Below are 23,450 nucleotides of genomic sequence, written 5' to 3'. Positions count from 1 at the left end.
AGACTGTGAAGCTTAGAGAGCACAGGTGGATTTTGGGGGATAGTCTATGGAGAAAAATTAGAGTCCCTTTGAATATATACAGACTGCATTTTACAGTGTTGCTTTAAGAGAACCAAATGTTGTTATTGTTTGGGTTTCTTAGGGTGGGAAGAGTTGCAATAATCACCAATCTCTGAAGAGAGTTCACTTTCATTTAATTTCAACACACTGCTCCTCCAAATCCTAATGTAACTAGTCAAAAACAAGCAACATATGTTCCCTGGTGCTTATGAAAGGGGGGGGAAAACCCAAACCAACAAACAAGCAAGCAAAAAACCCCAACTCTCTTTCCTCCCTTGAGGAAATGATGAGGTTAACATCAACTCTACCCATTTGACAGAAATGACAAAATTGAAGGGAATACATTGTGTTTTAGGCTTTTCTTTTCTAAATATGTATTGAATGAAGTGAAAGGCGAAACCAGTTTTGGTCTCTTGCCCTGTGCAAATGGAAGAGACTGGGTTGTTTTTTTTTTCCAACTTGAATAGTTGAGTCCAGGGGTGGGAAAGAAAAAAAGAGAGCTCTTTATATTCAGGAACCGGCATATTCCACTCCCCAGACACCCAGATTTTCACTACTAACCGTGTGTTGTGATCCTGTATTAAGGCAGGTTATTTGAACAGTCAGGGCATAAGCTGCTTTTGTTGCAGGTCAAGTTTATTAACTTGGGGAGGGTAAGGGGGAAGAAAGGAGTCTTAAGTTACTGTGTACATAACTAGGATGGGTTCTTATTTGACCTAAAGTCTGTCTTGATGCAGCAGCACAAGCCAGCGAGGAGACTGTCACATTTCGCCGTGAACGCAGCACATTTAGGCGTCAGGCAGTACGACGCCGGCACAATGCAGGGAGTAACCCTACCCCTCCTACATTGCTCATCGGATCACCCCTCAGGTAGGGTATCTAAATGTTCCACCATATTTAGCATGCATGTAGCAGACCACTTCTCCCCACACCCACCAATGTTGCCAGAAAAAGCACTTTTGACTTCCTTCCCCACCATAACCTCCTTGAGCTGTTACTGCATGTCACTGTGGGCTTGTTGAATTGTGCATGTGTATGTGGCACTATTTTCAAAGCAGTGAGGGTAGACAGTCTCTGTTATAGCTGATTTCAGGTTGATAACAAAAGGAACTGAAGCTAACAAACTTAGACTCTGTTTTTTTGTTTGTTTGGTTTTTTTATCCAAAGACTTTAGAAACTTTTTATTTCAGCTCTGAAAAAAGCCCAGCAAAATATTTGCTATTTTGGTATTCTTTCCACTAAGAAAGTCAGCATTAGGGACACTGTAATCAGTTTTCACATGTGTAGATAGTGAGAGCATCATAACAACATGGAAGAACATGATAAGGAACTAAGTCATACCTGTAAAGGTTCCACATCTGAAGTACATGTCAGTCATTGTATGAACATCCTGCAGTGTTTTCTGGCAAAAGAAATAATGGAGTAAAAACAGCTTTGTTATAGAATGCACAGTATTGCTCAGTGTTAAATCTCTCTGGCATTTTGCATGCCTTGATGATGTTTAGAGATAACTACATGTGTGTTTCCCAGGAGTCCCCAGGGGTTAATGACATGTTTGTTAACAGTACTGAGCCAGTTGTGTTTTGTGTACAGTAACTCTGGTCTGTTGGCTTGAACAGCAACCACAGAATTTAAAACTTCTTTTTAGATCTTTCAGTCCTATAGATGCTGACAGCGTTTGAGAATCTGACAAGTAAAGTGTTATCTGTAGAGGAAGGAACACCTGCCCCATATTAAAGTAACTCTTCATCCAGTTATATCATAAATATGCAGGAATAATTGTAGATGTGTGTATTCTTCATAATATTCCTGTATGTGCTGAGCTGTCTTTTAATAACCGTAGCAGGCTGCTCTTGTGTTTGAGAAATACTTCTGTAATTTATTGTAACTGTAAAAAGCTATAGAAATTGAACAAATAATAAGAAAATGGCAATAGAGGATTGGAAGGAATCATGCCATCTATGTGACAGCACTGAAATAATCAAGTACGAAGTTACTAAATTTTCCTCGGGCTGGAGGATTGCAAAAATAGTACCTAAAATCTGACAAATGAAGGATGGACTTCTGCCAGATGATGTATTGAAATTAGTGAGATGTATTTTTTTAGTGGCAAGTGCAATAATGTAAGCAGTCATCATATTTCAGATAATTTTTTAATTAAGCTTCTGGTCATGCTGAACATTGTTCAGTTTCTCATGATTTGCTTCATAGTGAAGGATGCTAGAAGTTTTTATTCTCTTGGATCACTTGCTCTGCTCTTCATTGCATTCACTTGCATCAGATCTGATTTTGTTTGTTCTTAAGCAGTTTCAAGAGAAGGGATAGTATAGTTTTGTTCTATGCAGACTAATCTGAACTCTTTAACTCTGCATTAACCAGAAGACAATGAGACTTTTTTCTTGGATAGAAAGTAGGGCAAATAAAGGGGTCTGTTTTAAACTGAGGTTGACAGCTGCCACATGGGAACAGTCATTAAGGTTGCTTTGGCTTAAGCTGGACTTCAGTGAGATGATGTGAAAACTGAAGTAGTTTGAAGTAACTTTTTAACTGACAAGATGTTCAGGAGTGAAATAAGTAGACAAATAGTCTAACCTGGTTTCATCTTTATATCTTCCAGTTATTGTTCTTTTCCAAATTAAAACAAAAACCATCCCAACCCATAACACTTTCTGACATAATGACATCATGAAAAATACTTCTATTATAAACCTGCTCAGGGTTTAATAGTGAGCAACAGTGCTTTGTCCAATTCATCGTTGGTGTCCCTTGGAGTGAAGTTCAAGTGCCTTAGTCCAGCCAAATACCAAAGTGCTTTCAGATTTGTTTGATGCAAATTCCATATGAATAACAACTGTTGGATGTATCTGGAAACTGGTATTTATTGCTGTTCTTCTATGAATAGTCTGTAAGAACTTCCCTTTATATGGGTAATTTAATGCACATTCTATATGTTGCTGCAAAAAGATACCTCTAAGAAATAATTGTTTTTTCTTATAAATTTTGCATAAGGAAAAACCATGAAGAAACACACATTTCTAGCCAACTACCATCAAGATCCTTTTGAAAGATCACTGCAGCTGTACTGGCAGTTATAGTACATGCTAGTGGTGGTCTGTACCTGATATTGCTAATCCATGCAACTTCAGATGCCTTGATGTTACTTTTTTTTTTTCTTGCCAGCAAAACTTTAATCTCTTAATCTTTTAACTCGCACATAACATGCCCACAACATCCATTTTTCCTTTTAGAACCTGTGGAGTTCCACTGGATTTCATGTTTTATGATTGCTTGTTACTACAGGTACTTCCCCTGAGATATTTAGAAAGAGAGATGATGGCATTAGCATTATGTGGTTTTGAGTTTGGCACTGATAGACTCTTTAAAACCTGGTCTAGTGTATTCAATTGATTTGTGTCTAATCTAGCATTGAGAGTAGTTTGTCTGATAACTTAAAAAACAAGCCAATCCCCACAAAACCAAACCTCTTCTGCTTTTGTCTCTCTAAAGGTTGTGTTATGAATACCTTAAGCAGTCAGTGGTGTATGCGTGTGTCTTGTATAAGAATGTGACTGTCTGAAGCAGAATTTTATTTCTGTAATTAGGCAGTGACTGAACTTGGCTTTTGCATATCTGTGCAGTCTGTTAATGTCAGTGTTTTAGAGCATTTTATTGTGTTGTATGGATAACCACTGAAAGGGCAGGGTAGATACTTTTCAATATATAGCTACTGTAGAAGGAAAAGCAGCGTTGTTTAGCATTGTTCTGGTGTTGCTGGTCGTACGGAAGGGAGACAATGAAGGCTGACACATCCATGAAGTTCCATAAGGCTCTTGTTGCTGTGTGGCTCATTGATAGTCTTGTCTACCACAACAAAACACTGGATTCCAAGTTGAGATTTGTTAGAAGAAGGTAGTGAGTTGCAATTTTTTTACCTCATGAACTATGTGCATGCCTGCTTTTATTTTGCATGAGCTTTTATTAACATCTATTCTTATATCCATATTTTATTTTTCAGTGGTGCTCTAACAAAAGCACTGTAAAGTACATGCTCTAGAGAATATGAAGAGCAAATACATTAGCTGTAAGTCTTCAGCTGTTAGTAGGGTCTTGCTTTTTTCTGTAAGCATCACTATAGCATCACACTCTAAACAGTTAAAAGCAACAGGTGATATAGTTACTCAAAATAATGTTTAAAATATTTTCTGTTGTGTTTAAAATTAGTACTTCTTGCCTAAATAAATAAAATTAATTTGATCATGTCCCACAGCTAATGGTTATGACATTAACTTGCTTAAATGCACCCAAAAAATTTCTCTGTAGCCCAAGTTGGCTTTTAAAACCTGACTTGGTGCAGGTACGTGTCTGGGTATAGAAGAATTTCTTTGTTGTAATAATACTGAATTAAAGTTTTTGTTGCAGTTTCAAAATAACAAAATTGTGATTAGTGTCTTGTTATAAGCATTTTTCAGATGTTCAAAAAATCCTGAATTCAAAGATTTAGCTACGGTAGTTTAGAAGGTCTGTGTTACATATGGCTCCTAACAAGGCTCAAAGACATTTTGTAGTTAGGAACACAGATTAATTTCAAGAAAGGTGGTGTTGCCATGGCCAAAAAAAACCCCAGACAGCCAACTAATCAGCTGATCAAGACGTACCTTAGTGAAGCAAGGAGAATTTTAACTGTTGTGAGAAGACTGGAATAGTCACTACTATATGTAGGCAAATATTGTAGGTTAGTCTGCAAATAGGCTAACCACTAGCAATTCGCTTTTGCACCCACATAGTAAGACTCACACTTGCAGGTGACATGGGGAGATCCTAGAAAGCAATACTACTACTTACAAGTAGAACAGGAATTGTATCTCTGTGTTCCTGATGTGACTGTTGTCCAAGTAACTGTTACACAGAACTCATGGGTTACTTTAACCCTAATAACCAGCTTCTTAGTGCTATACTCTCTTTTTCTCTTTAAACTATATAAGTCTTTATTTTGCTTCACTTTTAGCTATTCTTCTTTCTGGTAATGTGTCCCAAATCCGTGTTTTCTTGTAGCCTTCAAGATGGTCTGCAAGGCCAGCAGCCCTCCTCCCAGGTCAGAGTGCAGTCACGCCCCCCTTCCCAGGCAGCTGTGCTCAGCGCTAGTGCCTCCTTGCTGGTGAGAAATGGGAGTGTCCACTTAGAAGCATCCCGTGGCACTGCATCCGCTGTAGGCGATAGCAGTTTGGGCGATGAACTTGGTATGCAGGCCTTATGTAACCTTGTGACATGGGAGCGTTAACGCGGCAGACAGAGCGGTAGTAACGCGGAGCAAATCAGCTAACCCTAGCTTTTGTGGAATGCTGTAGGTGCCTTTATTAGAAGGTCGTGTGGGTCAAAAATCCCTTGCCTTGCCAGACTCCTCCTCTACCCTGGCAAGTGTGGGACAATGGGAAATTCTTTAAGGATATGTAGCTAAAAGTAGTGATGGCATGAGAGCTTTCATGACTTGAACCATGTAACATGTAATGCTTAAGTTTTCCTTGCACTGTCACAGGTGATCAAGCAGAAGTTGAGACCAACTTCAGGCCTCTTCTGGTTCCTGGAGAAAAAAAAAGTGTTTGTTAGGAAGTCTTGATCTTTTTTTTTTTTAAAGATGAATGTTGCTTAGCTGCTGTTTGCAAAAGAAATCCTCTGAGACTACTTTGCTTCTCATGTACAATTCAAGAGCTTGAGATTAGAAGAAAATCTGATCTTTCTTATACCAAATCCACAGAGCTTTATAATGCCCTTAGTTCTTTATGGTCCATTTTATGTGGTGTTCTTAACTATTTATTACTTTCATGTGGCTAATAAAATTACCAGGGAGGAGGAAGTTAAGATGGTCATAAGTGACTGATTTCCTGTGACACACTGATGCAGGGTCAGATGTGGAAAAATTCCTGGCAGGCAGCGTTGCAGCTATCTATATGTGACCTGAGTTACTTATGACTTTAGCATTAGTAATTCTCCCCCAAATGATGGAAATGGATATCTTTCAAAACCAGCAGTTACTTGTGACAGTGTTTTGAGGAGTTGTCAGCTCTAATAACCTAGAAGTACAGGTTAGCTCAGAACTCTGACAAAACCCTGCTTTCTGACCTGACCATGTCTCAGTACTAAAAGACAAATGAATTGTCATCTTATTCCACTAGTGGAGACAACTTCAGGGGTTGTGGGGCTGTGGTACCCCTTTAAACATGAGCTTGGCTAGCAAGCTGCCATTCTTCTGCACCATCTAGCTGCAAGGGAAAAAAGGAATGTAAGGGAAACTGGAAACAACCTGAGATGTTTTATAAAATTTAACTAGAGATGCACTAACTTCACACAATCTACCTGGTAATCAGTTCAGATTTTGTGGCTCTACTAGTATCTAGATAGAAGTATCAATTCTTCTCTCTTAGTCCTTATATCTGAACTATGAAAGCTAATCACGTGAAACCACAGGTTATTGAATTTGGACTCTTCTTGTTTGAAAAAAGTCAATATAATTCTGAAACTTGGCAATATTGGTTAGTGTTGGGATTTCTTGAAGTTACCATTATCATACGTGGAAATAATTGATTCATCTTACTCAAAATACAATCAAATTTTGTAGAAGACAGGATTTAATACACAATCTAGGTAAGTCTGAGTTATTTAAGAACACATGTTACTGTATTGTCTTATAAGTGGAAGTAGATCACAAATCAGGCGTTGAATTCATGCTCTAGAAAGGCACATTTGTTGTAGTTAGCATGCACTGGAATGTTCAGAGATTTCTATAAGCACAACACAAGCAAAATTTCAAAGCACATGACAGTGATTTGGGGCAGAATGTTGCCTTTGGAGGCAACATTTATCTGCTCAGATAAAAACCTCAAGTATAATAGGGATTTATTGCTGATTCGAAGCTCTGAGCATCTGTTGAGAAGCCGTCTTTGAGTGAAAGCATCTCTTACAGGCCAGATCTATTTATATTATTTAGGAAAATCATAATTTTTAGCTTGGGTAGCAGGCTTTGTGTGACAGGTGCTGGCTTTGGTTAGACTAATGCATAATGGTGCAGGCTTTCACATGTGGGATTATTACACCTGGCAGGGGAGTATTTTTTCTGTGTAATTGGTATGTGGTTTGTTTTGGTTTTCAATTTTGTTGTGTTTTGATCCTCAGTCAGGGATGAAATAATGCTATTGCTCTCTTTGCCTGAAGTGTAAGGTAGTTGGCTTTGCTTTGTTGTCCCAGGATATCTACCAGTAATGACCCTGTTGCTTTACATGAGGTATTGTGTGGTCTGGGTATGATATTGAGATAGTAGTTTCTTTCTACTTTGCCTTGTGGGTTTTTTGGTGCTGATCAGAGATGCTGGTGAGATGACCATTTCTTTGTCACTGAAAATTTCTGTGATTGCCCAGAGCAGAAAAAGTATTGAAAACATAGACTGAGGAAAAGATATGGGAGAAAACATGATTTATGGCAACTAGAAGTATGTGATTAATGTAGCAGATGTGGTTATATCTCTGTGCAATGCACATAAGAATTCCCATTCTTAATGAAATTGTTCGCATGTTTTAGCTCTTTAGGAAGACAAACAGTGCTTTACAGTAAAAGCCCCCACACTTAGGACTCCTGGTCTTGAGCACTAACAAATTATAGAGTGGTCTGGGTTGGAAGTATAGTTTCTGTGTTGATATCAAGCTGTAGCCCTTACAAAGACAGGAGTTTTATGTTGTTCACTTGTTTTTTTTCTTAATTTGAAGAATCATGTCTGTGAACTTGATTCTGGTGACTTGTTTTATGAAGGATGAATCTTCACATGCATCCAGTGTGGTGACTGTATGGTCATCTTTAATAAGATCTTGCTCTGAGAGTAAAGCAAGAGATACTGGGAGTCACTATCTTTAGTCTCCCAGATTTGAAGTAGAAGGATTTTTATGAAGGGGGAAGAAACTTGAAAAAATCAGAGAAGACTTAATGTGAAGCAGTGAACATGAAGTAAATCCTGTGAAGAATGCAGGACAGAAAGGAAAGATGGTAGACCGAACACCACAATTATAGGCAAGATTAATATAAAGGGAATGTGTAAGGCAACAAAAACACATACTGTGACTTGAGTGAATGATACTTGTCAGGACACAATGTGACACTACTGATGTCTGATGTTCTTGCTGCTATCTAATGCCTGAGATGTGTAGGCAATGGGTGAGATTTTCTAGTCCTTGCATCAAAAGCTGCAGGTCTTAAAATTTGTCAAGTAAGCAAGAATCCAAGAATTGAGTCACTATAACAGATGCCCAGTTTCTGAAACAGGTGGAATAACAGCCTCTTATCATCAGCTAATGACTTCTTGCAATTATTTTTTAGGAAAGTTGCTTTTGTGATTAAAGAGAACTGGCCACCTGGAGTTTACATTGCTGTGTCCACCTTTTATCACATACCTGCAAGTGAAAATCTTTCAGATTTATTGAAGTACTTTAACGAAGGCAATTGGATAGTCTTAAAAATCCAAACTTTTCTCTTAAGACAAAAGTATACACTAATCACTTAGTAAAAAATTGAGAATCTATTCTTCAGTCTCTAGTACCTAAAAGGGGGTTGTAGTGAGGCTGGAGCTGGTCTCTTCTCCTGAATTACTAATGATAGCACAAGAGGAAATGGCCTCAAGTTGCCTCAGGGGAAGTTTAGGTTGGATGTTGGGAGGAAGTTCTTTACTGAGCAGCTGGAGAGGTAGTGGAGTTGCCATCCCTGAAGGTGTTCAAAAGGAGAGGGGATGTGGCGTTGGAGGCTATGGTCTAGTGCTGAAGGATGCTGGGATGAAGGTTGGACTGGCTGATCCTGGTGGTCCTTTCCAACCATAGTGATGCATAGTGATGAGATGTTGTGCTGAGGGATTTGGTTTAGTCAAGGACTTGTCAGTGTGAGGCTAATGAATGGTCTCAATGAGCTTGAAGGGCTCTTCCAATCTAAGAAATTCTGTGGGTTTTATAATTAAGTAGCTGTTTATTTGGGATGGATGGGGGAGTATTTTCAAAGGTTTAGATGGGAAGTGAATATTTGTTTTCTATTGTACCTATTGAAACTATCCCAGTCATAGTCAGGAATTTGGTATAAATAAGTCTTTTGACAAGCTTGATCCAGAATTTAATGGAACACGTTGAAGCATTCTAACTGAAAAACTGTGAGTTTTCATATTGCAGCTGAAGGTAAAATTTTGACCTTTGGAAATAATAGCTCCTTGCACACCATCTAGTATTCACATTCTGATGTCTTTGGTTTTGCTGACTCGCTTCTAAAATAGTGTCACAGGTATTGGATGTATCTCAATCTAATGGTGTAGATTTTATGTCAAGAAGTGTCAGCAACATTATCTGAAGAAACCATTAGAACACCACTTTTGTGGGAGCCTGAGACACCTCTGTCTTTCTGGTTTTGTCTGTGCAGTCGTCAGCCTGTTGCTTTCATTGATTCTTAGGTGTTCAAGACAAGCCTGGATGAGATGCTTAGTGCCATGGTCTAGTTGATGGGCTAGGACTGTGTGATAGATTGGACTGGATGATCTTGGAGGTCTCTTCCAACCTGGTTGATTCTATGATTCTTGTAACTGTGGGAATACCATTTCATACAGTGTGAACTGTTACATGTTTGTCTCTGAGCCTTGGTGATTAAGATATTTTTGGTTTTTGAAACAAGGAACTTTGTTTCAAAGGCAGTACCTTCACCTTTTCTCCTTATGTCAAAACTAAGATAGATGTGTTGTGGATTTGTGTACCTGACTTGGGTTTATTATTTCTGTCGTCAGATGACTTCAGCTTGTGAAAGAACTCCCAACTCTCCCTTTGAGGGGTGGAGGGGAGAAGTTACAAGCATTTCTGTTGTTGGACAAACATGCTATTGACTGTTTCTGGATTTCTAAAGTCAACTCTATGTAATTTGTTCACAATTTGATCAAGCTGCAACCCTCAGATAAAGTAAAAGCTTTATTAAGCTTCTTCAGTGAGATGCTCTTAGATACTCCAGAGAGTACTGAGAGAGAGATTGGAATGGGAGGAAGGGAAAATTTATCAGGTAACTGAAACAGCTGGATGTATCAAATCTTGTGAGCATTGGGATCCTTCACTGGAGTTGGAGTGTGCTGTGAAAAAGCTGCTGTCATCTTGCACAGTTAAAGTATCTAACTGATGGGACTTTAGAGCTCTCCAGGCACACCTTAGACTTTGCATCTTCAACAGCACTGAATAGTCCTGTCATGTTTTCTACCTTGGATGAGCCCAGGTTTTTCTAGAGAGCCTTTTGATTTCAACCAAAAAAAAAAGTGTGAGGAGGGAAGGTGGTTAGACTGTTTTACTGAGAAACCATGACTTTTTTGGTAGAGAGCTTATGCAAGCAAGTATGGCAAAGCCTGAGCTGGTTTTGTAGTTTGTGTGTAAACAATCACAGCATGTCAGGGGCTGGAAAAGACCTCAAAAGCTCATCCAGTCCAACCCCCCTGCCAGAGCAGGATCTCCTATACCAGATCGCACAAGAATGCGTCCAGGCGGGTTAGGAATATCTCCATAAAGGGAGACTCCACAGCTCCCCTGGGCAGCCTGTTCCAGTGTTCTGTCATCCTAACAGGGAAAGAATTCCTCCTCATGTTTAAATGAAATTTCCTATGCCTCACCTTCCACCCATTGGCCCTTGTCCTGTCATTGGGCATCACTGAGCAGAGCCTGGCTCCAGCCTCCTGGCACTCACTTTTACATACTGATAAAAACTGTTGAGGTCACCTCCCAGTCTCCTTCTGTCCAAGCAGCACAGCCCCAGCTCCCTCAGGCTCTTGTCATAAGAGATATGTTCCAATCCCTTAATCATCTTTGTGGCTCTGTGCTGGACTCGTAGTTCTGTGTCTCTCTTGACTACTCCTTAGTTTCATTTGTTTTAATCATCCAATTGAAGGTGCTTAACTTTTTCTGCCTTCAAACACTTCTAAACTGAACCTAATTGTTTGTGGGTCTGAAGAGAAGTTGGACCAGGATCATATTGTGAGGGTTTTTTAAAAGTAAATATCAAACCTCACTGTCATGAGCAGGTTGTGTTCTCACAGGAAGATCGAAAGCTCTGATCTGGTTAGATATTTTTTGGGAGCTTCTTGTTATCCTTTATCAACAAGAGAATAAACAGCTGCAAGATGTGCAGCTGAGAGGTGTATATAGCTTTTGCTTCAGAAACTCCAAGGGGAGGGGTGGTGTTTGTTCTGTATAAGAAATTTGAATGCACTGCTTTCTTTGCATTGTGGCTTAAGAACAGTTTTGAGTTAGAAGTGGAGAACATGGCAAAACATTTCACAGTTTCAAAAGCAGCTTCCTACATTTGGCGCTGAAAGATACTGAACATGGTGTTCAGGGGAAATTGTGTTGCTTATCACTGTCAGGCTGTTGTGGGAGAATGGCACTGTAGAAAAGGTTACTTGTGACTAGAGTTATAATATCTGGCCCCTTTTTTTTGTTGTTGTTAATTATATATTTAGGAATAGCTTGATATTGTTAATTCAAAGGTTTTAATAACAGCTTTAGGAAATGACAGTTATGGAGTTCCAGTAACTCCAAATGATTTATCAGAGAGGTCAGGTTGCAGTCTTCTGTTCTTACACTGAAGCATTTGCTTCTGGCTTGTAGAACAAATCTTTGCCTGCCGTTCCTTTTTCAGTTTTTCTAGAGGTCCAATTTATGAAGCATTTCTGTCCACTTGTTTCATTCTGTGTTTCTTTTTAGATGTGCATGTGTACAGGTTTGTTTCAGGACACTCAAGGAATCTCTGCCTTAATTAAATGTCTGAGTTCTAAATGCTGATAGCAAATGATATACTGATTGTTCTTCAGGGAGTGGGAGGACAAGGAAGAACTGAAGAAAGTTCTGTTGTATTAACAGTGCATCTTGTAAATACAAACAATTCAGTATTTCAATTTGCTGTGTACATGTCATATAAAATGCTATGAAAAAGGACTAAGTGGCTAATACTTTGTCTACACTGGTGACACATCGCTGTGTAATTGCACTATATTCTGACGTTGATGTAGATGTCTAAATTGATCAGAGTAGTAAGTTAATAAATGTAAAATAATGCCATTAGGATGAAGGATTACGGAATTTTGACCTGCTTTTGACCTTTTCTTTTACTAGGTAAGTTCAGTTCTACGCTCTACGAGACAGGGGGCTGCGACATGTCACTTGTGAACTTTGAGCCAGCTGCAAGAAGAGCATCCAACATCTGGTGTGTGTGAAGGCCAGTCAAGAGTGATGATTCTTGTCTTACTGCAACAAAATCTTTGATTTTAGTTTTAAAAGGTTATTTAGTATAGACTTACCAAAAAATCAGTATAAAATAGTAGCCACACACTTTGACTTTTGAAACCTGATCTTTACTAGAAGCTGTCAGTTACTGCATAAATAATCTCTTCCACTTAAATCACAGCATATTGAGACTACTACTAGTTTAAGAATAAATGTCCTAGCTGAGAACTTGACAATTGTGTTCTGGTTTGGCTTATAGAAAGCCTTTGTTGAAAGATGTAACCCAGACTTCGGGGAGGGTTGTGGCTGTTGACTGTAATGGCTATTAACTTATTTACAGATGAACTTAGAGTTGTGAAGCAAATGTAAACTGCCAAATATGTTCTGAGGCTCATAGATGGCATGAAACAATATACAGTAATGTTACTGTGCCGGGGTTAAAATTTCGCTTTAAGTTGAAATAAACAGCTACATACAGGAAAATTTTCCTGCTGTTGGAAAGATGCCCTTTCTTTCTTAGAGATGGAAGGCAGAAGAAGGAAAAAGAACCAAAAACCTCTGCCCTACTACTCTCCCCAATCTACTGCATAGAACTCCTCTAATGCTATTGCATCTTGCAGAATGCTACAAATTCCCACCATATGTAGGTGGCATAGCTATTGGAACTCTGGAGTAATGAATATGAAAGCTTCCATCTTCAGATCTTTCTTGTGGATGTGCACAAGTGTCTTTTTGGAGCTAAACTTCCATGGGAAGTTCTGTATTCCTTGCACAAAGCTGTGAATGCCTGTGTGTACTGCTTGTGTGTTCCAGCTGCAATGGCTTTGCTGATGGCTGCTGTTAGTTTTTATGTGCTAATGGAAAGAACAAACTGGCCACCACCAAATAATCTGATCTCAGCCACAGAGATAAAACTTGAGTTTCAGTGAAGTAAAAAAATCATAACAAAGAATGTTTTTATCTTAAGGCAAGGAACTGAAGGAAAGTTGCATAAGTTTGATACAAATATTACAGCCATGTGGTTTACATGGAAAACAAACATACAAAAGCTATCCAAAATTGGGGGAAAAAGCAGTGGTCTGGACTCTCACACAGTAAGACACATTTCTCCTCATCTCTAATGAATGGACATTTCAGAGTTATTTTGATCTTACTAGAGGCTTCAAGTTTTTGGTGGTTGTTTTTTTTTAATAGCCATTTAGAATTAAGTAACTTGGTATACTCTTGTTAAGTATGTGCTAATTCTGGCAGTTTAGGGACCTTGGTGAAAACAATATAGAATCAACTATGATCAATATAGAATCAACAACTCTATGTGAACACATAGTGGACTCTTTAGAAATGGAATGTGCACTTACACATCAGGAGCTAATAGATTAGAGCACATTTGTGCTATTTTGAGCAGATTGATTATTTCATGATGATCCTTGTTAGTCAATTTAAGGACTAGCTGTTGAGAAAGTGACACCAAGGGTAAGGGCAAAGAGTTTAAGTGGATACTTGTATTAAAAATATGTGATGGAAGTAAAATATTGAAGTGAAGGTTTGGAGGTTTTCTGGATAAAATTTGCAAGGAATCAAAATTCAGTTTAGACCCTAGAAAATAAGAGTGCCTGCTGAAATAAAATGTAATTTTATAATCTGAAGTCTTTCCCCTGTTCTTATAGTGACACGGACTCTCATGTATCGAGTTCTACCTCAGTTCGCTTTTATCCACATGATCTAGTAAGTAGTTCTTATTTGTTATTGAAACATGAAAAAAAGCAAGACTTGCTGATTGTATAGCACTGCTTAATCATCTTATGTGGTAGTTCTGTGTTCTTAAAGACTTTTACCTGGGTGTAAGTGAAGAGAAAGTACTTACTAATTGTTGCAGTGTCTTCATACATACATAGAAATTGATATTTCTGCAGAAAACTTCAAAACCAAGTTATTTTCTCTCATCTGAAGCATACTGATTTCCTAAATGACATGGAAATGAAATGTTCTAATGTACAGGTTTCCAGAAATGATGGGACAACTTGGGCAGTTTTCTTTCTGTGCATTGCTAAGATCAGCAGGCAGCAGAAAGAATGAATTTTGTATTCTGACCCAAGAGATTTTAAAACCTCATCATTAGAATCTGCTGCATAAAATATTTTTCATGTGCAAAGAGTGACTGGGGGAGGGGCAAAAAGCAGAGGCTTATGCTGTTTCATGCTGCAAATACCTTTAGAATTCCCTAGTCTTGTGATCTTAAGCCTTTTATATTCTTGTGAAGTCTAAACATATCTGTAGTCTAATTCTGTAGTGTTAAATTGCTGTGTCATGAAAACAATGCAAATGATTGTGATGATTTTATAGTAATGGTTAAGCTGGGAGAAGAAAGTAAAATGTATTGAAGTGCCCAGTGACCTAATCAAGAGGAGGATAAAGCATGAGTTCAGCATTTGGCTGAGAAGCAAGAGACCTCCGTTTGCCTGAGCATGCTTTTGATCAGGAATGTGCTTTTAAAACCTGTTGTCTGCTAGAGGAATTTGCTTTTTACCATCCCCCACAAAAATAGTCCTCGAAAAAAGGCTACATTGCCTGTTGTGTGCTTTTGGTCTGTACGTGTAGGTCCTGTTGGAGCAAATGGCTCTTTTTAAGGCAGACATTTATTTGTAAGAGCTTAGCACGTGTGCCTAAAGAAATTTCCACTGAATGTGAGTGTCATGAATGTTATGTTACGGTGATTCTACCCATCAAGAAGTGAAGTTTTAGTAAAATTAGCCAAACCCTCTCTGTGTTCTGACGCAGCTCATCTTAAATTCTGTATTTTGTACTTTGGAAATACCTTTAGGAAGTGAATGTTCCTACTTCTTACTGGGATTTTTCTAGGAAGAAAAAGCTGGTTTAGCATAGTTACAGTACACTGGTGCTTTATGGAATCGTGGGAGTTTTCAGATAGAAGGCATTGAATGTTAACATGAAGATAAATAAAGCCAAAACCCCCAAACGCAAGAAATGACTGAAAGCCCTCAAGACAAACCACCAAGAAATACTTCTGTCACCTTTAAACATCAAAATTAGTATTGAAATCTTATTCCTTGCTTAAAAAAAAGATTTTTTTTTTTTCATTAAATGACATCTTGGTGGTGGTACTGCTTAAGGGTGAAGGGCAGTGCATTAAGACTTCTTGATCTGTTAATGCAATCTATGAAGTGGATTGGATGATACGATATGTACTATAGTAACTTTTTAGCCTTCTGAGTACTCTCCTTACTGTCCTTTATGGTGTTTAGTAGTACTCCAACCTCAAGAGAACTCTAGAGTGACAAACTCTAAAATAAGTGAGAACTACAGTCAGCCATGAATAGTGCTTGACTAATTAGGGCAGAGCTTTTGCAGTCTCTGAGAGTGTATTCTAAACATGGTGAATTTGAGTTTCAGAACTGATGCACTCATGTTGTTCTGTTATGCAAAACCCAATCATTTGTCCTGGGTGTGCATGCAAATTAACTGACTATCTATCTGAGTTGTGTAGTGATTTAAAATCAAAATTGATTTATTCTTGTAATGTGTGTTATATTTGTTCACATAGCAGTTTGTCTTCGAACTGGAACTTCTTGGAGTAAGTGGTATTATGTGCTTGGAAGATACACTCATACTTCCTTTATAGAAAGCACATATGCTAAAGTGCCAAACAGTTGTGTTATATACAAACTATTATCACTGCTTGTGCCATTCACTTACCACAATAAGGACAGAAAAAGAAAGCAGAATCATGAATTCATGGACTGATAGCGTCTTGAAGGAACCTGCAAAGACTGAGTCCAACCCCTCTGCCAAAGCAGAGGGGCAGATCATGCAGGAACGCATCCAGGTGGACCTTAAAAGCCTGTAGAGAAGGAGACTCCACAGTCTCTCTGGGCAGCCTTTCAGTGCTGTCACCTTCTGTTGAGGTGAAACTTCTGTTAAACACTGTCAGAAACCTGAGAACTGGTAGCGTGTAACAGAAAAACTTCTGCAAAGTGAAACTAAAATAATTGCAGTGATTTGTTCCAGAACAGTTTTCAGTAGATCTAGTGATATAGTAAAAATGAGCTTTTATTAATACTCACTTTCTTTTAGCTTTCTCTTCCTCAGATCAGGTTGAACAGGCTGCTAACCATGGATACAGATCTGCTTGAGCAGCAGGATATTGACCTGAGCCCTGACCTTCAGGACCATATGCAGCCTCAAGAGGAAGCAGCTCAAAAAGTCAAGCAGTACTATCGCTTTTGGATCCTGCCTAAACTTTGGATTAGCATCAATTTTGATAGATTAACTCTTCTGGCATTATTTGATAGGTGAGAACCTTGTGTGTTACTGGACCTCAGAAGTAAAGATTGAAAAATGGTAACTAAACTGTGAACACTACAGATAAAGCTGTTCTTAAGGAATTGTACTTATTTACTCTACTCTGAAAGATGAAAGAATAATATAAATTGCACATTTTCTATCATAATGAAGGCTGCTGTCATATCTCTGGCAGTGCTAAGAGAAAAGAAACTACTCATGCAAATCAAGGGGAGAAAAGAGATTAGTTGCTATCTTTAAAACTGGAAAAGAATCTTCTCCGAAAAGCAAATGGCAGGTGTTTAAAAACTCACACAAACATCAGTTATGTCAGCAAGTAGAGAGAATTCACCTCCTGTTTCAAAGTGTTTTTCCAGCAGGTCCTATAATCTGTTGTCCTTGCTGCATCCTAGTGGAATGTAGAAGTGATCTTCCCTCAGCTGACAATATTTGGAATATACAGAGCATTTAGTGATGAACTTCTTAGAGATAACAAACTTGGTAATTCTGTCCAGGCAGAAACACTACTAATTCTGTTCCTAAGCACTGCCAATATCATATGTAATTATCTTTTTTCCACTTGGCATATCTTGGCCAAGCAAGGGTATCTTTTTTTACTTTCCTCACTTCAAAATCATGAGTGACAGAGTATATACAGATACCATGCATGTATTTTTTTAACAGACTTGTAATCAACCTGTGTACCTTGAATGCAGTTCTGTGTTACAGACCATGCTTCTGGTTGAGCATTTGAGTTACTTCTGAAGCTGCCTGCTAAAGTTATCTTATCCTGTTTAAAGTTCAGGTCCATAAGACTCATAGTGCTTTCAGTTACCATCGAAGTCCTGGTACTTTTTAGCTTTGCTGAAAGACAATGTTAGTATAGTCTATGCAAATTCAAATGTATTCTTGACTACTTGGCTACCAGCAGCATAACCTGTGTTACCTTCTGACCCTAACCATTCCCTTGCAGCTTTTTCTGGACAAAGTTAGCTTTTGATTCTGTCTCTTTTTTTTTTCTCTCCCTCTAATACAGGAATCGTGAGATCCTTGAAAATGTGTTATCTGTCATCCTAGCTATTCTAGTTGCATTTCTGGGCTCTGTACTTCTTATAGAGGGCTTTTTCAAGGATATTTGGGTCTTCCAGTTCTGCCTGGTAATAGCCAGTTGTCAGTACTCGCTGTTGAAGGTATCGTATTTTCTGTCTTTGTTATCTAGAAACAATTCAAATAGCTCTATGCATTACAGGCTGCTTAGAGATTTAAGGGGGGAAAAAAGCATGTTTATAATTTAAAAAGAAATGACTGAGTTTCAGCTTCCTGGAAAGTTTGATAGGGTCGTGTTGAGATACTGGAGCGTGTCCAGAGAAGAGCGAGGAAGCTGGTGAGAAGCCTGGAACACAGCCTTGTGAGGGGAGGCTGAGGGAGCTGGGGTTGTTTGGCCTGGAGAAGAGGAGGCTCAGGAGTCATTTCATTGCTGTCTACAACTACCTGAAGGGAGGCTGTAGCCAGGTGGGGTTAGTCTCTTCTGCTAGGCAACCAGCAATAGAACAAGGGGACACAGTATCAAGTTGTGTCGGGGGAGATCTAGTCTAGATGTCAGGAGAAAGTTGTTGGCAGAGAGAGTGATTGGCATTGGAATGGGCTGCCCAGGGAGGTGGTGGAGTTGCTGTCCCTGAAGGTGTTCAAGAAAAGCCTGGATGAGACACTTAGTGCCGTGGTGTAGTTGACTGGCTGGGAGTGGTTGCTAGGTTGGACTGGATGATCTTGGAGCTCTCTTCCAACCTGGTTGGTTCTATGATGCTATATGGTCCTACAAGGTCACTTCACTAGAATGATTCTGCATATGTTTGTTAAACCTTTATTTGTTGTTCTCATGCACTTTTTTCCCCAGAGGAGCACATTCTTACTAGTTTAAAACAGTCTACAAATTAAATGTGAAATTGTGCTGCTTTGGGGCTCTGTGTCTTAGTGCATGCACCTTGATGCATTCAGGTTAGGCAATTATATCTAACCCTATTTTTCATCAGAGGTTTAGGTGTTACTAGTCAATCATTAAGGGGCTTTTTGTAATGTAAGAACAGTTTGTTTATTTCCTTGTGGTCAGACTGGTTAGGGGAGCAAATTAGTTTAAGAAAAGTGCATAACACATTAAGTGTTGTAAGAGAAGTAAAACTCTAACAGGTGTTTCTCTAAAATGTGTACTCTGACCAGATTTTGTAGTATACAGTGTTGTGCTGTGGCTTGACTGTAGATTTAATTGTAGATACCAAAATCCACTTAGGATTAAAAACTGAAGTGTGTGTGGAGGGAGGGAAATGCACTCATCTGTAGTTTAACTTTCCTCTTTACATTTTGATTTCAGAGTGTTCAACCAGATTCTTCTTCCCCTCGACATGTAAGTCATGAGCATGTGCTATGGTACTAACCCTACAGATGTAGAACTCACAGAGAATTTCTTTTTGGTTTGGTCTCTTGGTCATTTGTTTTGCTATGCCTTCATAAGGCACAAGAAGCTTATAGTGTATTAGAAAGAAACTGATAATACTTTTTCCCCCCTCCTATATGCCTTGTTTTTATTAACTATTTGATGTCATCCCTGTTTTAAGCCTAGCTTTTGCTGTGGGACCATACCCAAAAGCCATGATAGGGCTTCTGATGAATCTTTAGGATCCAGCCATCAGTATATACTGAGTATTCTTTATGTTGTAATTTGTTGGGCTGATGTGAACTGACACAGCTTTCGTGTTCTATTCTGGACTTGCAGATCATTCAGTTGCCCTAGTGTGTGCTCAGCCTTATTATATCACTCTAAGCTGAGTATGCAATGTTCTAGTAAGCATTAATATTTGAGCAACAAAATGTTAATGTGCTACTGTTGCACAGCATGCTTATGTTCTACTGTGCCTTGCCAAGACAAAGTATTTTTGTGTCCTAAAGAAAAAAAACATCATTTTTCTGCAGAAAATAAGATCATTTGAAGTAATAAGTTGTATGGTTTTAATGAACACAGAAATACAGACTTATTTTTTTAGCAGAAGCAGTATCTGAATAATAAACTCTAGTTGCTTCTTTAAAATGAATATGTTATCTTTTGCTTCTGAAGCTAGTCAGTTTGTCATTTTATACTGCAAGAAAACTACTTTAAAAGTTAGCAGATAGTAAGCTTGCTCTGCCTTAACTCTCGTGTCCTCATATCAAAGCTACCAAAAAGACACATCGCTGCAAGGCAATGCATTCAGGATGTTCTGAACAAAACTCTAAAGCTATGCTGAGGTGACAACACTTGAATTGATGAACAACAAATATTTGTGGTGCTGAGATGATCTCTAACAGAAGAGTAATTATTCCTTTTTCTGCTAATGGAGCTAATGTCCACTTTTTGTGGTTGTTGTTGTTTCCCAACAGGGTCATAATCGCATCATAGCCTATAGTAGGCCTGTATACTTCTGTTTATGTTGTGGTCTTATTTGGCTGTTGGATTATGGCAGCAGAAACATATCTACAACAAGATTCAGGTTGTATGGAATGGCTTTCACCAACCCATTGCTGCTGCTGTCAGCCAGGGACTTAGTAATAGGTGAGTGGCTCTTCACAGATGTAAGCTGTTTGCTTCACCACAGTAGAAATGTTCTGAGGTGGGTTGGTTGGGTTTCCCCACTCTGTATCTTCTGATATTGTTGTGTCATCACCTTCTAATTGCAGTTTTAGTTTCCTTCAGAAAGAGTATGGCTTTGCTGAAGTTAGTGGGAAAGTTCCTCTCTTCTATAGCATTACTGTAACAAATTCCAGAGACATCAACTAGCCTGGTGTTGTAGGGAAGAAAAATCAGCTAAAATCATCTTTTAAAATATCTAGTATTAGTTCACATACTTCAGCCTTCTCTTCTTTTATTTTTTAGCTTAGAGTTGGAGACACTACCCTGTGCTGGGGTCTAGCTACTCAGAACTTACAGAAATGTTTTGATTTGGATTGTTAAGTACTCGCTAGAGGGAGTGATAAATAAGTTTGCGTTCTCTCAAGGTTGTGTTTAGCAGTCAGGTAGAACAGTACCATCACAGTTCAAGAAAACATTATAAACAGATTCTGGTTTAACTTATTTCCTCTCAGAACTAGCTTATCAGCAATACTAAAAGTCTAGTTTTGGCATGTATGAGGTACTTCTATTGTGTTCTGAACCGCACAGTCCCTTGAGGTCTTCAAGAAATGACTGGATGAGGCACTTGGTGCCATGGTCTAGTTGACTGGATAGGGCTGGGTGATAGATTGGACTGGATGATCTTAGAGGTCTCTTCCAAGATGGTTGATTCTATGATTCACAATGCTGCTGGCATTTAATACTCTACATACCCCAAGAAAAGAGCAAAACAGCCCCCAGAAAGCAGCAAACCTTTCCCTTGTTTACTTAGAAAATTTATTGAAACAGCTATGTAATGTCAGGCAGAGCCCACAGAAAGGATACAGACTGTAAACATTTGAAGGCAATCTTATTGTGGGAACAGTGTGTGTGCTCTTTAATAGAGCAAAGTTGTTTGGGTGACCTGTTCTGGAGGGCCTTTCTGAAGGAGAAAGAAAATCTATAGGAATTAATCTAAACTGGATACCAAAATTGTACCAAAATACTTGTCTTTGGAAAACTACAGCACTCTGATGTTATGACTCTGCAGTTTTTGGACAGTACAGGAAAAATTAAAACCTGATTTTTACTTTTAAAAATGTTCTTTGTTTTCTTCTTTTACTGACATTTTCTGAATTCAGTTTTTAATTACTTAATTCCAGGAACATCCTGTATTTCATACCTCATGCTGTCTCTCCTTTTACGTCTTGTTAGTAAATATGCTTCAAAATTTAAATATCTAGAGCAAAACTCATCTAAGCCACTTATTTATAAACAGAGCATTGCCCAGGAACTTCTAAATCTGCTTTTTTCTGCAGACTCTGTGGATTTATTTGTGCACGGTCATACTTGATTTTGTGTCAATAATGGAAAAACAAGTTAAGACAGCAGATGTTAAGACAGCCACACACCCAAAGAGTGGCTGTCAATGGGTTCATGTCTAAGTGGAGGTCAGTGACAAAGGGAGTTCCTCAGGGATCAGTCCTGGGACCAGTTTTGTTCAGCATCTGTGTGGGTGACATGAACAGAGGCACTGAGTGCACCCTCAGCAAGTGTGCTGACGACACCAAGCTGTGTGGTGCAGCAGCCAGGCTGGAGGGAAGGGATGCCATCCAGAGAGACCTGGACAAGCTGGAAAGGTGGGCACAAGCCAACCACAGGAGGTTCAACAAGACCAAGTGCAAGGTCCTGAGTCTGGGTCGAGGCAATGCTAAGCACAAATGCAGGCTGGGCAGTGAGTGGCTGGAGAGCAGCCCTGAGGAGAGGGACTTGGGGGTGCTGGTGTACAAGAAGCTCAGCATGAGCCAGCAGTGTGCACTTGCAGCCCAGAAAGCCAAGCAGAGCCTGGGCTGCATCAGGAGAAGTGTGGACAGCAGGGCCAGGGAAGTGATTCTCCCCCTCTACTCCACTCTGCTGAGACCCCATCTGGAGTACTGCATCCAGTTCTGGAGCCTCCATTACGAGGAGGATGTGGAGATGCTGGAGTGTGTCCAGAGAAGGGCCATGAGAACAATCAGAGGGCTGCAGCACCTCTGCTATGAGGACAGACTAAAAGAGTTGGGGCTGTGCAGTGTGCAGAAGAGGAGGCTCCCAGATGACCTCATTGTGGCCTTTCAGTATCTGAAGGGGGCCTCCAAAAAAGCTGTGGAGGGGCTTTTTAGGCTCTCAGGGAGTTGACAGGACTAGGATAAATGTATCACAGTATCATCACAGTATCATCAGGGTTGGAAGAGACCTCACAGATCATCAAGTCCAACCCTTTACCACAGAGCTCAAGGCTAGACCATGGCACCAAGTGCCACGTCCAACCTTGCCTTAAAGTGCCCCAGGGACGGCGACTCCACCACCTCCCCGGGCAGCCCATTCCAGTGTCCAATGACTCTCTCAGTGAAGAACTTTCTCCTCACCTCCAGCCTAAATTTCCCCTGGCACAGCCTGAGGCTGTGTCCTCTCATTCTGGTGCTGGCCACCTGAGAGAAGAGAGCAACCTCCCCCTGGCCACAACCACCCCTCAGGTAGTTGTAGACAACAATAAGGTCACCCCTGAGCCTCCTATTCTCCAGGCTAAACAATCCCAGCTCCCTCAGCCTCTCCTCGTAGGGCTGTGCTCAAGGCCTCTCCCCAGCCTCGTCGCCCTTCTCTGGACACGCTCAATCATCTCAATATCCTTCCTAAACTGGAGGCCCCAGAACTGAACACAGTACTCAAGGTGTGGTCTAACCAGTGCAGAGTACAGGGGCAGAATGACCTCCCTGCTCCTGGAAGGGTTGCTGTCAGTGGTCTCAAAGCTGTTAGAGGCTTTGAAGTTCCCCATGCTCTTTTCTCAGGAAGCTGGGAGTCCATAGCACAGTCTCTGACCTGGCTACTCTTGATTCCTAATTAAGCAGAAGCCTTGCAGAGGGGCAGGCAGGGCTTTCGTTTTCCTTTCCTCTGGTTGCTTCCCCCAGCACAGAAGGAGGGGGAGTAGAGGAACATGTCTGGATGAGCCAGAGTCCTTAGACTCAGTGGCTCCACATTCTTTTTCCCTCTTTCCCATGGTTTTTTCTCCCCACAGCAGAAGGGGAGAGCAGAAAAACATGTGTGGGCAAGCAAGGACATGGATAAGCCTGTTTTTGGCCTATCAGGCCTACCACAACACCTCTTTGTCAGTTTGACATCACTGAAGTAGAGATGTACAAAAATGGATGTCCTCTTTAGAAGTGGTGATAGAA

General features: G+C 39.8%; 1 protein-coding gene across 8 annotated transcripts in view; it reads left to right on the top strand.

Annotated features, from left to right (window-relative positions):
* Window positions 1–23,450, top strand: part of PCNX1 (pecanex 1) — a 95,639-nt gene that overhangs the window by 35,982 nt on the left and 36,207 nt on the right. For 2 of the 8 annotated variants that reach the window (XM_064143315.1, XM_064143377.1), the window contains 8 exons: window positions 798–930; window positions 5,113–5,297; window positions 12,213–12,303; window positions 13,991–14,048; window positions 16,416–16,633; window positions 17,659–17,812; window positions 18,988–19,020; window positions 20,031–20,202. In XM_064143315.1, the coding sequence (XP_063999385.1) occupies window positions 798–930; window positions 5,113–5,297; window positions 12,213–12,303; window positions 13,991–14,048; window positions 16,416–16,633; window positions 17,659–17,812; window positions 18,988–19,020; window positions 20,031–20,202 (1,044 nt within the window). The remainder of the gene's footprint in view (window positions 1–797; window positions 931–5,112; window positions 5,298–12,212; window positions 12,304–13,990; window positions 14,049–16,415; window positions 16,634–17,658; window positions 17,813–18,987; window positions 19,021–20,030; window positions 20,203–23,450) is intronic. The other 6 variants (XM_064143326.1, XM_064143335.1, XM_064143370.1 and 3 more) reach the window with 6 other exon arrangements.

The sequence above is a fragment of the Pogoniulus pusillus genome, chromosome 1 (assembly GCF_015220805.1).
Source record: "Pogoniulus pusillus isolate bPogPus1 chromosome 1, bPogPus1.pri, whole genome shotgun sequence".
Taxonomy (NCBI): domain Eukaryota; kingdom Metazoa; phylum Chordata; class Aves; order Piciformes; family Lybiidae; genus Pogoniulus; species Pogoniulus pusillus.
The sequence above is the reverse complement of the archived record's forward strand: the minus strand, read 5'-3'. Positions and strand labels throughout refer to the sequence as shown.